This window comes from Heloderma suspectum, chromosome 6 (genome assembly GCF_057233095.1).
Source record: "Heloderma suspectum isolate Gila_16-S chromosome 6, 16-S_ref, whole genome shotgun sequence".
NCBI classification, from domain to species: domain Eukaryota; kingdom Metazoa; phylum Chordata; class Lepidosauria; order Squamata; family Helodermatidae; genus Heloderma; species Heloderma suspectum.
In genome coordinates this window covers 48,810,170-48,827,504 of record NC_139463.1, presented here as the reverse complement: position 1 = coordinate 48,827,504, position 17,335 = coordinate 48,810,170, and the positions used below count along the sequence as shown (strand labels likewise).

The 17,335-nt window shown below is 49.1% G+C and overlaps 2 protein-coding genes across 3 annotated transcripts in view; one reads left to right on the top strand and one right to left on the bottom strand.

Moving 5' to 3' along the window:
* Positions 1–10,108, bottom strand: part of LOC146340800 (tetraspanin-15-like) — a 155,047-nt gene extending 144,939 nt beyond the window's left edge. For both annotated transcript variants that reach the window (XM_084807116.1, XM_084807117.1), the window contains exon 1: positions 9,936–10,108. In XM_084807116.1, the coding sequence (XP_084663242.1) occupies positions 9,936–10,028 (93 nt within the window). In that variant the 5' untranslated portion in view covers positions 10,029–10,108. The remainder of the gene's footprint in view (positions 1–9,935) is intronic.
* LOC146340798 (uncharacterized) overlaps positions 1–17,335 on the top strand; it is an 815,287-nt gene that overhangs the window by 481,225 nt on the left and 316,727 nt on the right. The gene's annotated exons all lie outside the window — the stretch shown is intronic.

The following is a 17,335-nucleotide window of genomic DNA, read 5'->3' as shown; positions in this document are numbered from 1 at the left end:
CTTTTAATCTTCCACAATATTCCAATGGTGGATGAGAGGGAAGAGGTTTGGGGTAAACTACAGGGGCTTAATTCAGTGCTTCCAGTAAACTTCCCTGAGTAGGGGAGTGTGGAGAGGGGCAGGGAATAAGCCTCTCTCATTCGCTGAACAGCACCGACGGGGTCAATGGCATTCAGTTCTACTCCGCCCACCCAACCCCAAAGTATGGGCGTTTCAAGTGCTGTGTGACCCGTGAAAGTGGGGTTTTAGGTGGTGTATACTCCACTTTTCTTGCTTCGTGTACTCCTGATGGACCAAAGCGATTTCATGAAAATCCAGATATAACCAGAAAGTGATTCCGTTTCCATGTAGATGGAGCCCAGGAGAGTGCCATATTCAAGCTTCATACAAGTGGCATCATGAACTCCAACAGAATTTTATTTGGAGCGAGGAATATTAAAAAAAAAAAAAAACTGGGGGGGGCAGATACACACAGTACAGCACTCTTAAGAAGTATTGGATATTTTCTAGCATCACAACTCTTATAACATGCACAACTTCACAGGATTTGTCAGGAAAAGGGTCGCTGTATTTTAGATTCTAGAATGATTTCCTTCAGCTTAGAAATACTGGTGAACACTCTGTACAGAGTAGCAGTGGAGTCTGCAAGGGGTATCTTTGGCAGGGGGAGGATTCGCTTAATCAGAGTTTAGGATTATAGAGGAACCTGGACCACTCACTTTAATTTCCACCTTGCTTTTTACAGCAGCTAACATAATACAACTTTGCATTACTTGAATGTTGAGCTGCACAAATGTTCTTTTGGGAACATTTTATGTTGCGGTTCCAAAAAGAAGATGCCCCAACAGAGTCAGAGAGCAGCCGCACCATTTCTGGTAGATCTAGTGACTTACCAGCAACAAGCCGTGGGCACCAGGTAGGTCTGATCCTCAAGAATGTTGCACAGCAGGTCTACCCCTCTGCTGATCTGCAGCAGTATTCTCTTTGGCAGGAGCACCAACGTAAATCATGTTGTGTTAGCATGAGCTATTTCTAGCACAGCAGCAACCGTGTGTAGCATGATGGGTTTTCAGGAGGTAGCTTACGCTAGTGCAGTAAGGTTTATGCTACCGCGAGTGTTGCGCTGGATACTGCCTCTGGTGCCTGGACAATCTCTTTCCACTGGTGGCTGAAACCCTGGCTCCCTCCACCCCTGGCTGTGATGAATGTGTGCGCATGGGGGCTGGGTAAAGCTTGCCTGCTCGGCTTGCAGTCCACCCCTGGGCTCTGCTCTCCAGTCCAGACCACACACAAGGGAATGAGCTCTCCTCCTGACAGGATTCTCTCTTACGAAATGAGAAAGCACTCAGGGCTGAGGACCTGTGTGGCACACTGCTTCGTCTCCAAGGCCTGCACCAGGACAGAGGGAGAGGCCTCCTGGAGGAAAGAGGAATCCCCTCTAGGGATGTCAGAGAATTCCGCGACGGATCTCGGTGAGGCCGAATGCCAGTGCATTCAGCCCCCCGAAATCCGTCGCGGGACAAAGCCCCTACCCCCCCAACCCACGAAAGGCGTGCGGGACAAAGTCCCCGCCGCCCCCACCCTACGAAAGGCGCGTGAAACGGAGCACTTACCTGCTCCCGTCCGTGCCGCTTTGCGAATGGCAGCCGTCCTGCGGCCGCCATTCGCTTCCTCCTCTTCAAGCCGTGACAGGCTACGTAAATACTTATATAGCCTATCACGGCTAACGCAGGAACACCATTTGCGTCCCTGCGGAGGCCGTGATAGGCTACGTATTTACGTAGCCTATCACGGCGGGGGGGGGGGATCCCCAGCGTACGCAAATGGCGGTAGCCGCCGCCATTTGCGTACGCTGGGGTTTTCCCCCCTGCCGTGATAGGCTACGTAAATATTTACGTAGCCTATCATGGCTCAATACAGGGACGCAAATGGCGGCAGCTGCGACAGAGCCATTTGCGTCGCTGCAGGGCTGCCCAGGAGTTGGATGTCTGGCTGCGGGCGGCCGGATGTCCGGCTGCGGGCGGCCAGAGCCGGCTGGGCAGGATTCCGGGGGGAGGGACGGAGCACCTCCCCCCCACCGCGGATGCCCCTCAGCGGAGCAAGGTAAGGGATTCGTACATCCCTAATCCCCTCTAGGCCTTAGCAAATGGCACTGTTGCTATAATCAACTTCCCTTCAAGAAGCCCAACTCACCAGGAGACTCGATGACAGCACTGGACTTCACTCCAGGTTTGCTGTACACCACCAACACCCCCTTCCACTGAGCAAAGTCAGTATAACAACATCAGGCTATTTTGCAATGAGGGTATAACCCAGTCTTGCAGCCACAGCCCCACCTCCAGCAATAGGGGTACAATAATGATAGACTTGATCTGCACACAGCTTGAGGCTCCTCCTGGATCGGGCACTGCTTTGGGGTTTCCAGGCAGGGGCAGCCAGAAGTGGCTTCTGGCAGCTTTGTATTATATGGCAGCGGTGCTCTTTTCTTGAATATCCCGCCTGGCTTCATCATTCATCCTCTCCTCACTTCCAGATCGGATTACTCACATGTACTCTATGTGGGGCTGCCCCTAAAGAGGGACTGGAGGCTTCCAGTCAGAGTGCTGTTGCCAGGGCCTTGCATGCAACCAGCAGAGCAGATCACATGATGCCAATCCATCCCCGAAGGTGCTGTTTTTGCCCTTTCAAGGCCTACGCGACCAGGGACTGGAGTTATCTGAGGAATCATCTCTCAATAGGACAGGAGTGGACAGGCGCTATGCAGCCCCCATTGCCATCTTTGCACCCTTCCCCATGTTCCCTTGCCACTGAATTTGCCATTGTGGCAGAAGCAAAAACCACACTGATGGAGAGCATGCCCCTTGTCTGCAAACGGAACTGTGCTCCTGGAAATCTTTCAGGAGTGTGATTCTGCTTGAAAACACAGCACACGCTCCCTGCCCAATCGCATTGATTTTTGCCAAAATTTGGTGGCTCTGGTGGCAGCATGTTCAGTGGCTGCAGAGGTGGGCCGTGGCCCCTAGTGGGTTCTGGAGGGGCAGTGCCCCCCGACTCCCAAAGGTTGCCCACCCATGCCACAGGAGCCTGCCCGAGAACCTTCCATGGGACTCTCTGCCATCTCACGTGTGGTGTGTGGGCACCTTCCAGTCAAGGTGCACCAGATCTGGAAGAGTCTCCCAAGAGAGTTCTGACCCCAATAGTGCCCCCTTTTAGGCAAGCAACAAAGCCAGTTTTTCCAGAATATTCATTTAAAAGGATATATCTGCTGTTGTGGCTTTTACAATTATTGATGTTGCCAATTTTTTGCTTTTAGATTATTATTTCCAGTTTTTCAAAGTGATTTTATGTTTGTAAGCCACCTGCGCTATTTTTAGAAAGGCACCGTAACAGAAAGCCACTGTAAACCAGCCAGCCATGAAACCTCTGGGTGGTCTTAGGCCAGTCCCGAACCTGGTTCACATGACATGGCGCGGGTCGTTGTAGGTCATTTAACCCATGATGAGCTGCGGTGCCCATGGATGCCACTTCGCATAGCTGATCCCCGCCTGGGGGTTGTTTTGTCATGTTGTGCGAACCCAGTGAGCACAGCTTATGCGAGGTTAAACAATCCTCACATAACCCGTGGTCTGTCCTAGGGTTGTGTGAGGGTCGTTTAACCCTCACATAGTCCCCCCTTGCCAAGCTCATATAACATGACAACCCCTTAGTGGGGGCTGGATATGCAAAATGGCAGCCACATGCCCTGCAGCCTCACCATGGGTTAAATAGCCCACCAAGGGCTGTCTTGTTGTGCAAACTGTCCCACTATCCCTCAGCCTAACCCACCTCCCAGGATTGTTGTGAGGATAAAATGAAAGATCTAAGAAGCCATGTAAGCCACTCAGAATGTCTCAGAGGGCAGAATAAAAAAATGCAAAAAGCAATAAAGTAGTTCTGAAATGCAAAGGTTGGCTAGGACTTGTTTGCTTTGCTCCTGCAAACCTTCTCCCTGCCTTCGATTTCTGTCGGTGGAGCTTTGCTGTGCGAATTTAATTAGTGCCCACCTCTCAGATGAACAAGTTTGAAGACACCCATCCTCCCCACACACACTCCATTATGCCATACCACACATAATAGAGTTTGCCAGTAAAGCCTCCATAATTGCACAGCAACTGCATAAAGATCTCCTTTATATATTGCAAACAGAAACTGCGGCCACTTTCCTACAGACCAAACATGCCACATTGGTAAGAATATGCAGGCCTGCAGCGAAGCAGCAATTACCACAGGTTTAGTTTCATCAAGATTGCCAGCCAGATTCTAGATGGTGTGGAAAGCCATTTCTCAGTCCTGTCACACTAGAGCTGTCTAAAAGCCCAGGATACCTGGCAATATCTGAACATTTTTAAAACACTGTTAAAACCACCAAACATGAAGCCATCCAAACTTGACAGTCCCTCCAATGGCAAAGATGGGCCTGAAAACAACTTCGACCAGCCCTCCCCAACCCAGTGCCCTCCAGATGTGCTGACTGCAATTTCCATGATCCCCAGCCAGCATGGCCAATGGCATGGTTTCTATTCATTCATTCTATTCATCTTGTGAATGAGTTGCTCTGTTGCCAAAATTCTCAGGCTGACGTACACACAATAAAATCCAGTTAAATACCACAAGAGCATCCACAAACACAATTTAAAATGAAGGGAAGCCCTTCAGGATTCAGGTCAAAGGCAAATGCTTTTCCAACTATGTTTTGGCTTCATAACTTAAAGAGCAATCCTAAGGGTGGCAATGAGGCCCTCGGGTTGGGAAAGGTCCCCCACCCCTGCAGCAAAGGCATCCTAGAATCCCAGAGGGTCCAGCTACGGCAACTCATCCATTGCTGCTGAGATACAACGTAAGCAGCTTACTGGGCCAAAGAGAAGAAAGAGGTGCAATGCTCTCCTCACCAGAACCTCGACATTCTTCAGTGCTTATCTGAGCCTCCACATTTTCTTCCATTCCAGGTAATTCCCTGGTTCATAGTTCAGTTTGTAGGCCAGCAGGTACATCTATGCAGCCACTACAGCGGCTTTGCTGCCTGAATGAAGGCAATGCGAGCCAAGATCACAGAGCTCTATGCCAATAAAGGAGCAAGGAGAAAGCTGTCTTCATTCTTTGCTTTCCAAACTGATGTATTTCTTTTTGTATAAGCGAGCAGGCACACGCACACATACCAGCCAACACACCCTTCAGCATTCCACTCAGGCAATCTCAAGGGTTTAGAGGTCTTTCCCTTCCTTTTATCCACTCACAGACTCTTCAGTTCCTCCCCTTGCTTCAGGAAGCAGCAATTAAGGGTTCACCAGAGAGTAAGCAGTCTCCACACCCTGGAGATGCTGTTAGATAAAGCTGCCAGTAAGAGTGTTTTCCACTACTTCCTCGCCAGAAACACCTCCTCTTCATGCTACAGATCTGTACAAAGGCAAATCTTTCTCCTCTGTGGTCTTACCCAAGGAAGCAACATCAACAAATAATAACCACCACAGCATGAGGAAGGGAGCAAGGGAATTTCCTCACAGGACACCTGAATGATGCCACATCTCTCTTTCTTCAAAGGCTTCCACTAACCTTTCCATGAAGCCTGTGGTATAACCCCTTAATCCTCATTGCCAGCTGAAAGTCAGGATGCCTCTGAAATTCTCCTAATCTACATTGTGAAACTCTGAATTACCTGGTCTTGTTTCCAAGGGAAACCAATGTATTAGGAATTTGCCACTGTTCTCTTTGTTGCTTCTCCTCTCGCACCTCGCCTGAATTGTGTACACAGCATTGTGCTCTCACACAGTCTGCCATGGCCTTCAGTTCATTTGTGTCTTTCTCTTCTCTCTACATGATCAGTGTACATTGATAAAATGCTGCGAGAAGACTAGATGTAACTGCACATTATTTAAAATATTGATATCCTGCCTTCTGCCTGACAGCAGGGCTCCTAGGCAGTTTAGAACAGAAGAAAATTAACATACAAGAACAACAACAAAACTAAATAGTAAAACAGAGGTGACTGAAAAAAGTCCTGTGCTCCAGCTGCTGCTCTTCAAAGGTTCTGCAAGGGGCGCACAAAATAGCCACACAAACACACACTGGAAGTGAGCTACCAAGCAACCAAGGCCACGTAGCACCATATGTCCGGGGTGGGGTTGCATCATGTTTGGGGCTACTGGGTAATCTATGGTTCTGATGCCTCCCAGCAGGCAATAGTGACTGAAGCAATGAGATTAAGCATCCCATCCCCAGAGCCTCTTTGTGAACTGTTTTGCCAGTGCGCAGGAGCTCAAGTGCGCATCCGTAAAAACAATACACAAGATGAATTCAGGATTACATCAGTATTGATAAAACAATGCATTTTTTTTCTTTATATGATACAATGTGCACATGCGCCCTTGCGCTTTGGTAAATCACTACACAAGCAGTATCTTGATACAACCATATACATACATGTACAGTGCACATATATGCACATATACGTACATTACAATCACTTTTTTTCACTGTTTTGTCAATGCTTTGGTAACAGAGGGGAATAAAAGACTCGAAGCTGAGCAGGTGCCCCAAACTCAAAATTAGTTACTAAGATTCTTCTAGCTAATCTGGAATTCAGCAGGCATGGAACACAGAGGAACTACAAAAAAATGGAAAAAGGGGAGGTCCTCCCATCCCCAATTGAAATAAAGTACCGGTAACAGCTCCCCCCGTTCTTGACATCTCCTTTGTAATCACCTTGCAGCAGGGAACTGCCTCTTTGCTGATGGAATTCTCTTAAGTGCCATGTTCTTTGATACCACTGTAGAAACAACTCCTAGAACACTCAAAATCACTATAGAATTTTATGTCTTCTTGGGCAGAGTATGTGCGAGAAATAGTAACTTACTACCTAGTAAATTTGTAGGTGAAGTCACAAGATTTGAAGCAAGAACATCCTGCTCACATTCTGAGTAGGTACACAATATCGGCTCCCATTTGTTCAAAGTGGGGAAAAGTTCTAAGGTCATACAATGAACTCCATATTAGACAGGAAGTCTCTTGAACGAGCCTGTACATTTGCCCATTCAGTTGAAGCCATAAACTCACTAACGGCGCAATCCTATGCATGTTTAGACAGAGAAAAGGCCTACAACTCCCAGCATGCCCCGGCATGTGTATAGATTACATACATACATACATAAGAAGTGTGCACTGACCTGCCACCCCACTTCACCTCATACCCCGATTCAGCATTTTGGAAAACATCCCACTTCCACTCTGGCCATTTTGTAGTCGGACCGCTTTAGCTCAGCATCAAACCTGAGTCAAGGTTTGGAAAAATGAGTCTTTATGCTTCCTGTTGACCACCATGGGACATTAGAAAAAAAAACTGTAACTGTTTTCTCTTAGTCAGAACTGGATAGTAACTTCAGGCATAGTAGCCCCCTAGAAGGGGATTACACCTACCCGATGTCAGAAAAATAGGTGCAGGGTTTATATTTTGATTTTCTTTTAAAGGGAACTGCCAATAACGTTTTAATTCCTTGGAAGAATTGAATAAAACTCTTATCTGCCAAATTTCAGAATGCTAGCCACAAGGGTTTTTTTTTTGCAAGGGTGGCGTTGACATTTTGAGGTCTCCAAAAGAGGACATAGTTATCTCCCTATGTTCCTTGTGGAACATTGTTCTGAAAATTACAGACAGCCTAGAGGTGTCCCTAAGTAAGAAACCAGCAAAGTTTTAGAAGGATAGGTGCAGCAGTTCATGTGGAAGGGGAGTTCTCCAGTTTGGAGGAGGGAGTGATTTGCTTTCCTTTCCATTCACCCCTTCCCCAATAGTTTTTTGGGTAAATTTTCTGTGAAAATGCACAAGACATTAGAGGTGTCCCCCAGGCAAGAAATCTGCAAAGTTTCTGAAGGGTATACATGCATTCTAATTTAGAATGACTATAATTTATTTATATTTCACCAATGTTAGCAGTAGGGGAACATGGGTGGGAAGGTGCTATTGCACTCATGTCCTGCTTGTGGGTTTCCAATGGGCATCTGGTTGGCCACTGTGTGAACAGAATGCTGGACTAGATGGCCCTTGGTCTGATGAAGCATGGCTCTTATGTTCTTAAATAGAGAGTGTCTCTGAGCATGTGCAGAATGTTTTTCTTTCACCACTGAGCACTTACATTCTCCCACCAATTCTGTTCCCCTCCATGCAACCATCTCTCTTCATCCTACCATCCTCCAGCAACTCTTCATAAAAACAGATGTCTTGTTTTGTGCAACTCCTCTCTATGCACAAGCCTTCATTGTATCTTCCTCCCCATAACTTCATTTGTGCCAAGACTTCACCAGGATTCAGCCAATGAGTCTGTTTTCAAAACTAGGGCTCAGTAATGGAGAAACTCTGAGCATGCACTAAGTGCCTTTCAAATTTTTGTGAACCACCCAGAGAGCTTTGGCTATGGGGCAGTATAGAAATATAAGAAATGAAATAAAATAAAATACACTAAGCACTGCCAAGAGGCAGCAAAATATCAACTACAATTTTAGAACTGTGTTTAATCCATTAGCAAAGCACAGGTGTCCCATATATTGGGTGGAATATAATCTGGCTCCCTGCACCATTCAGGCGAACTGCCTACAAGTGGATCAGCTACATACATCAGGAAAAGGGGAGAAAGGAAGCGGAACGTAAAGATGCAAGTTCCATAAATATCTGACAGAATCACACTTGTGTTATAGGTACTTACAACAATGGTTTTCCTAAGTGCTTTGTGTAATTCAGATGGTTATCCATACAACAATTCTGCAAGTTAGGCCAGTATTATTATCCCCTTGTTACGGATGAAGAACTGAGGCCGAGATGTTTGATTTGCTTGATGGCCACCTAGGGTGCAATCCTATGTGTGTTTAGACAGAGAAAAGGCCTACAACTCTACAATCTATACACACATGCAAGCACACTGCATGCACGCACCACACACACACATATTAGATGTGCGCTTGGACATGTGTGTTTGTGTATATATGCACATTTTTGTTATGGGACTGTGCCGGGGATCTTTTAAGACCCTAGCAATGCCCCTGAGTGCAACCCATCTGGGACAGGTCGAGCACCCTCCACCTGGTCAGGAGAACAGCATCCCAGTCTTGTCTGGATTGCGTTGCAGTTCATTCGCCCTCACCCAGCCCATTGTGGCAGCCAGGCACCGAGTTCGAGCCCGGGAGGTGGCATCTCTCGCAGGCAGCAGCACGCTGCCAGGCAGGGCCAGAACGACGGTAAGCGGGCCCCGCCTGAGGCTGCAGGATGCCCGGGCTGCCTGCCTCTCAGTCCGCGGCTCTGACGGCTTGCCCCGCTTCAGGGTGGGCAGATAATGAGATCCCCTTTGTTTCTCCAGGTCTGCAGCCTTGGCTTCCAGAGAACAAACCTGTTCCCTGATGGCAGGGCCTCGCCCCCCCCCCACCCCGTCTCCTGCCCCATCGGCCTGAAAACCCGCCTGGGCGCGGAGGGCTCCTCGGAGCGGGAAGGCTGCGGCCCACATGCCCCGTTCTTCCGATGGGGCTCATTCAAGCGTCACGGTGCGGGAGAGAAGGGGTGCGTAACACAAGCGGACCTAGCCGGACACCCACAAGCGGGACGAGCCAGACGCGGTCCGGCCCGTCGGCCCCGCCGCCCGCGCGGCCAGGCGAGCCCCGCTCCGGAGAAGCGCTGAGGGAGGCGAGCCGACGCGGGGCGGCTGCTGCGATGGGGCGCGTTCCTGGGCCCCCCCATCCAGGAGACCCGAGGAGGAGGAGGAAGGCGGCGCAGCGGCCGGGCGGCTCTTCGCGAGCGGCGGCGCTCCCGGGCCAGGCCGAGCCCGCGCGGGCGCCGCCGCTCCTGCAGCGAGGGCGGGCGGACAAAGGCGGCGGCGGCGGCGCTCGGCTGGCTCCCGGCCCGGGGCGGCGGCGGCACCTACCGAGAAGAGCGTGGCGTACGCCGAGAGCGCGAACTTGAGGCAGTAGTAGCAGAGGAGCGAGTCTCTCCAGGCCGGCCCGCCCGCGCCGCTCATGGCTCCGGCTCGGCTGCGGCCCCGAGGCGGGCGAGTGCAGGGCGCCGGCTCCTACTGGCCGCCGCCCTCGCCCCGAGTCCGGCGTCCCACTTCCGCCCCGCAGAAAGCGAAAGCGCCCAGGGCAGCCGGAGGGGGCGCGCGCGGAGCAGCCCCGGGCGGCCTCGGGGCCTCTCGCCCGCCGCCGGAGCTGGCGCGCTGGGCCGGAGAGCGGGCCGCGCCGGGAGGCCGTGGGCCAGGCGCGCGCTTCGCCTCGCCGGCCTCCCGGGGGCGGCGCGGGGGCGGGAGACGAAGGGGAAAAGAGGGGCCCGCGCTCCCCTCCGGGTAGTTTTGGCTGCTGGTTGCTGCCGCGCCTGTGGAGCTCGGTGGGCGCCCGCAAGCCCCTGTTCGCAAGGTGGGAGGGCGCTGGAGCGCCCCTCCCGCCGCGTGCGCCCCCGTCCCCAGCTGCGCGGTGAAATGCGAAGACCCGGGGGCCTCCCTGCCAGGGTCGCCGGAGCTGCGCCCGCCTCTGCCCGCTTCTCCCTTGGCAGCGGACTGGGCCCGGGGGTCTTCCCGCCCGCCTCAGGAAGGCCCGTCTCAGCCGCCGTCCAGCCCACCAAAGCGCCGGGCATCCCTCCGCACCAGGGAAGGAGGCGGCGGGGGACCCTGCAGCACCCGGCAAAGCCACCATCCTTCGCCACCTTCACGTTGCCGCCGCTGCCTGGTGACAGCGGCTCCCCGTGCCCACCCCGTGACTGACAGCCCCCGACGGGTCCCCTCGGGAAGCGGCGCAGAGGAGGGCCCCGTGGCCCTGCGGGCGCCTCCGCGCGCCTGCTTCCTGCCCGGGAGCCTCGACTTCAACGTACGAGGGGAAAGCGGCCGGGGGAGGAGAACGAGAGCGGGGCGGGGAGACCTGGGTGCCACGGGGGGGTTTGCGCCAAACTCTGACCTCCCCCGTGGACTCCGATCGAGCCCCGCGCCCCTCCTCGCCAGGCCCTGTGCGGCCTCCGCAGTGCCCGGTCGCTTCAGGGTTCCGGCGGCGGCGGCGGGCGTGCTGCGGTGGATCTTGTCCGCCGTTGCCCCGTGGGCTCTGCCAGCCCCGGAGGACTTGGTAGGAGCCCTTCCCTTGGCCAGGGGGCTAGCGACGTGGGCAGGAGGCCTGCCAGGCTCGCCGTGAACTGCGAGTAAGCACGGCGTAATGCGCACGCAGAACTTGCGATGGCCGCCGGCCTGGGAGGCTTTCAGAACGGATTAATCGATGACAGGCGAAGCGTTTCGAACGATCGGCTCTGCGCCACGACAGCCGAGCCGAGTCTCCGCAGAGGCAGCGCGCTTCCGCGGACCAGCTGCTGCAGAGGAGAGGACTGGCCTCGGGGCCTGCGCCCGGGCTTCCCAGGAGCACCTGGCTGGCCACAGCGAATCGCCGGCCCGATCCAGCGGAGCGGCCGTGCTCGCGGCGGCGGCAAGCGGGGTCATTCCCCGGGCAGCCTCGCGGCACAGCAGGCGCGCCGGGGGGGGGGGGGGGCTCGTCAGGGCTGGCTGCCAACCTCACCTGTAGCGGAGCTCGGCCAGAGCTGCTGTAGCAGGTCTTGCCACTCCGCAGCACAGGCGCAAAATGATGCGCCAAGGCTCCTGCCCCGGCCTGTGTTCGCACTCAAGAAGCGCGAGTCTGGCGGGCTGGGTTTCTTTTAGTTTCTCATTTTCGCAGTCTCCCCAATCCCAAATTTAGTTCATCCCGAATTGAGGTTTGTTTTTGGTTTTTTTAGTAAACGTTTTGCGTGAAAGTTTGTATGGATTTTTGAGCACATTTTCCCCAAATCTTGCATTTTTGTATACGATTTTGCCTAATATACACATTTCCTAGTATACACATTAGGAAAATGCAAGGCGTTTTGCTGATAGGATGAATTTTTGAATGTTATTTCCACGAATATACCCAGTTTTGTGTGCACTTCCCCTAATATATACATTTTTGTATGCACTTTTGATTAGGGAATTCCATTGCAGAATTTGGAGATGTGTGAATTTTGAAGGATAACTGAGTTTTGGTTTGCATGTTGGTCCAAAGTGTGAACTTAGGTAAGTTCCCCCACCAGTAGTTTTCAGAGAGTCAGATTCTTTCTTTTACTGTGCTGGAACAGTTCCAGTTGCTTCATTTTGTATATTTCAAAGTCTGCTGATCTCTTTGTGGAAATGTGTCACATGGAGGCAGAATGAGATGGCTGATTTTGGGAATCATGAAGGGACAGCAAATTGAAATTAAAAGTTATTTAATTCATTTTTAATGTGTTTTTACTGCTAGGGGGAGATGCCCTTATGGGATTTTCAGCATCATGTGCCAAAATATCTTGAGCATCTTTGAACACTTTGCACCTTGGCTTGGAGGAGTGAGTGAGTGTGTGTGTGTGGGGGGGTGCATTTGCTGCTCTACCTAGGAAGAAAAATGTCTTGGTGCCAGCCAAGCACATGGGGAATATTCTTGGTGTCAGATTGACCGTCTCCTGCATCTCTCTCTTTCTGTCTCTCCACTATGCTGATTGCTCTCTGGTATTTGCATAAACGTGGCATGTTCATTCCTGGCATAACCATCTACCATTAGCATGGGTCATGCACAGAGGGATGGGTGGGTCCAAAGTGGTGCAGGAAGCAGGAGTTTGGATATATAACGACTATAATTTATTTGCCAAAGTTTAAGCAGGGAACAATATTCTCTTCATCTCAGTTAACCAGTGGAGCAGAGGAGAAACAACAGGCCTGGGGGTTTAGAAAGGGCCCCACACTGCAGCTCAGTGCTCGGGCACCTGCTTCCCCCCTCCCCCACTAAAATAGTGTCGGGTCGTTGTATTATTCACTATGGAGACAAGACACATCTTATTCTAGCAATCAATCCTCAAAATAAATCTTCATATAAGAATACGCTTTAATGGGATACGAAGGGGGGTGGGATAACAGATCCCAATTCACGCCAATGCATACACACAATATCTTGTTAACATAGACCTTATAACAGGAATTTAAAGTAAAATAGTTTACATTAGGACAGATTACAATTCTTTTAACAGTAATAAAAAGGGGTGTCCACTTTTCTTTAAAACTATCCCATCTCTGTCTGTTCTCGTTTGTTCTAATATAATGAGTTAATTTAGCTATCACTGCCACGTCCCACATTTTATTGTTCCAGTCTTTCACAGAAGGAAGCTTTTGAGATCTCCAGTTCTTCGCATACAATATTGTAGCAGCAACAAACATAAAATACACTAATTCCTTGTGCTCTTGAACGAGCCCCTCAATAAAGTTCAAATGAAAAATTACAAGGATCCCAAGTTCAGGAAGATTTCCTCCAAAATGAAAGTCATCTCTTATTTTGTCTTTATACTTCCAACAAATAGGGGAACCAATTGTATTTATATTGTTCATAAAAGCTGATGTTAAATACCATCATGTCATAATTTTATAACAGTCTCATGTTCAATCCCATCATGTCATATCTTTCTTTCAGTATCATGTTCAAAGAGAAGTTACTACTTTTCCTCCAAATACTTCCTCAGAGTTCCATCGGGATATTTTTGCCTTTATTCTGTGCCCAGTTGATCATGTAATCTTTTACCTGCTCATGCTCAGTATCATACTTTTAGAAATCATTTATAAGGTTTTGATAGCAAAGCATCTTTCATAAATATTTTTTCATATTCTGTTAGAATCATAGAATCATAGAATAGTAGGGTTGGAAGGGGCCTACAAGGCCATCGAGTCCAACCCCCTGCTCAATGCAGGAATCCAAGTCAGAGCATCCCTGACAAATGGCTGTCCAGCCTCGTCTTAAAGGCCTCCAGTGTGGGAGAGCCCACCACCTCCCCAGGTAATTGGTTCCATTGCCGTATTGCTCTGACACTCAGGAAGTTTTTCCTGATGTTCAGCCGGAATCTGGCTTCCTGTAACTTGAGCCCATTATTCCGTGTCCTGCACTCTGGGATGATCAAGAAGAGATCCTGGCCTTCTTCTCTGTGACAACCTTTCAAGTACTTGAAGAGTGCTATCATATCTCCCCTCAGTCTTCTCTTCTCAAGGCTAAACATGCCCAGTTCTTTCAGTCTCTCTTCATAGGGCTTTGTTTCCAGTCCCCTGATCATCTTTGTTGCCCTCCTTTGAACCCTCTCCAGCTTGTCTGCATCCTTCTTAAAGTGTGGTGCCCAGAACTGGACACAGTACTCCAGATGAGGCCTAACCAGTGCTGAGTAGAGGGGAACTAGTACTTCCCGGGATTTGGAAGCGATGCTTCTATGAATGCAGCCCAAAATAGCATTTGCCTTTTTTGCAGCCACATCACATTGTTGGCTCATATTCAGCTTGTGATCGACGACAATTCCAAGATCCTTCTCGCTCGTAGTGTGGTTGAGCCACGTATCCCCCATCTTGTAACTGTGCATTTGGTTTCTTTTTCCTAGGTGCAGAACTTGGCATTTGTCCCTATTAAATGCCATTCTGTTGTTTTCTGCCCAGCACTCCAGTCTATCCAGATCACTTTGAATTTTGTTTCTGTCTTCCAAAGTATTAGCTATCCCTCCCAATTTTGTGTCATCTGCAAATTTGATCAGCATTCCCTGCACCTCCTCCTCCAAGTCATTAATAAAAATGTTGAAGAGCACTGGGCCCAGGACTGAGCCCTGCGGTACCCCGCTCGTTACCTCTCCCCAGCTTGAGAAGGTCCCATTGATAAGCACTCTTTGAGTCCGATTCTGTAGCCAACTGTGGATCCACATGATCGTTGTTTCATCTAGCCCACTTCGAGCAAGTTTGCTCATCAGGATATCATGGGGCACTTTGTCGAAAGCTTTGCTGAAGTCGAGGTATATGATGTCTACAGCATTCCCACGGTCTACAAGGGAGGTGACTTGATCAAAAAATGAGATCAGATTTGTCTGGCAGGACTTGTTTTTGACAAATCCATGTTGGCTTCGAGTAATCACGGCATTGTTGTCAAGGTGCTTCCAGATGGATTGCTTTATGATCTGCTCCAGAATTTTCCCAGGGATTGATGTCAGACTGACTGGTCTGTAGTTCCCAGGTTCCTCCTTTTTACCCTTTTTGAAGATAGGGACAACGTTAGCCCTCCTCCAGTCATCTGGCACTTCCCCGGTCCTCCATGATTTCTCAAAGAGAATAGACAGCGGTTCTGAGAGTTCTTCTGCCAGTTCCTTTATTACTCTAGGATGCAGTTCATCTGGCCCTGGAGATTTGAACTCATTCAAAGTAATGAGGTGTTCCTTGACCATATGCCTGTCGATCTCAAGCTGCAATCCTGCCCCTTCAGCCTGTACTTCGCCTTTGCCAGGGGGGTCATAGACCCTCTTTTGGGAGAAGACTGAGCCAAAGTAGGAATTGAGCACCTCTGCCTTTTCTTTGTCATCTGTTATCATTTTGCCATCCTTATTTAATAGCTGAACAACCATTTCTTTCCTCTGCCTTTTACTATGCACGTAGCTGAAGAAAGCCTTTTTGTTGTTTTTAGCATCCCTCGCTAACCTCACCTCGTTCTCCGCTTTAGCCTTCCTGACGCCATCCCTGCAATTCTGTGCTACCTGCCTGTACTCTTCCTTTGTTACTTGGCCTTCTTTCCACTTCTTATATGTGTCCTTTTTTGTTTTCAGGTCATCCCTAAGCTTTTTGTGAAGCCACATTGGCTTCTTCTGTTGTCTTCCACCTTTTCTTCTTGTTGGAATTGTTTGTGATTGTGCCTTGAGAATTTCCTTTTTTAAAAGTTCCCACCCATCTTGGACTCCTTTTCTCGCTAGCATTGTTTGCCATGGGACCTTACTGATCATTGTTCTGAGTTTATTAAAATCAGCTTTCCTAAAATCCAGGGTACGCGTTTGAGTACACTCGGCTTTTGCTTCCCTTAGAACCAAGAACTCAAGTACAACATGGTCGCTTTCCCCCAGAGTTCCTGTAACTGCTACTTTATCCACTAAGTCATCTCTGTTGGTTAGGATCAAGTCAAGGATAGCCGATCCTCTAGTTCCTTCCTCTACTTTCTGTAGGAGGAAGTTATCCGCCACACAAGTCAGGAATTTCCTGGAGGGGCCATGTTTTGCAGAATTTGTCTCCCAACAAATATCGGGGAAATTGAAGTCCCCCATTACTACTACATCAAAATCTCTTAAATTAGATCTCTTAAATATTGGTTTGCCTTATTCAGTCAAACGGATCGAATTTGGAAGTATTAAATCTAGGGTGGATCCCTGTCATTTAGTCCAGACATCCCCAATTTGGTGCACTCCAGACGTTTTGGACCACAACTCCCAGGATTCCTGACCATTGGCCATGCTGGCAGGGGTTTGTGGGATGAGAAATCTCAAACATCTGGAGGGCATCAAGTTGGGGCAGGCTGAACTAGTCTTTCTTTAATGTTGGCATGTATTGTTTTGAGGAGTTCACTCACGGTATCGAGCGGGAGAGTTGAGGAGCAGGGGGTGGGGAAAATCTCTGTTTTGATTTCTCCTCCTGAGGTCGTAGCAGTGTCTGGCCTCAGGAGGGAAAATCAAAGCCACTGTATCCTATGGTCCTTGAGACTCTCTCCCAGGGACCATAGGATTGCTCTGCCCAGTACTTATTAGAAATCGAAATCCCTAAGTTGCCAAAGATCAGTATGCCTCAGAGGAATCTGTTACAACATATGAACTGATGAAAAACTATACAACCTTTAGAGGCAAATAAAGCTCCAGGACCAGATGGCCTAATATTAAGTTATTATAAAATATTTGCATCTGAAATAGCAATTCCTTTAAGAGATACAATTAATGAGTTCTTGATTAATAATGAACTACCAGGGTTTGTGGCTGATGCAATCATTACTGAAATCCCAAAAGAAGGAAAAGATCAAACTCTAATGTCTTCATATACGCCTACATCCCTTTTATATGTTGATTATAAGACTTTCACCAGTGTGTTAGTAAAGTATTTAAACAGGATTTTACACAAGTCTATTCATCATGACCTGTTTTTTTTAATCACCGAGAACAATGTGGGACAAAATGCATAAAGTCCGAGATATTTTAGATTATGCAGTCAGTTGAAATGAAGGGATGTTAATGCTTTTTGATGCTGAAAAAGCTTTTGATGATCTCATAGAATAGTAGAGTTGGAAGGAGCCTACAAGACCATCAAGTTGAATGGCTTTTTTAAAATCTGAAGTTTTAAATGCTTTTAATTTGGGCACAATTTTTAGAACATGCAATTGATTACATCCTAAAGCTAAGAACTAAGAGCATGAATAAATGTATCAAAAGGTATAAAGTAAAGATATCTTTGCACCTTTATGTTTCAGAATTGCT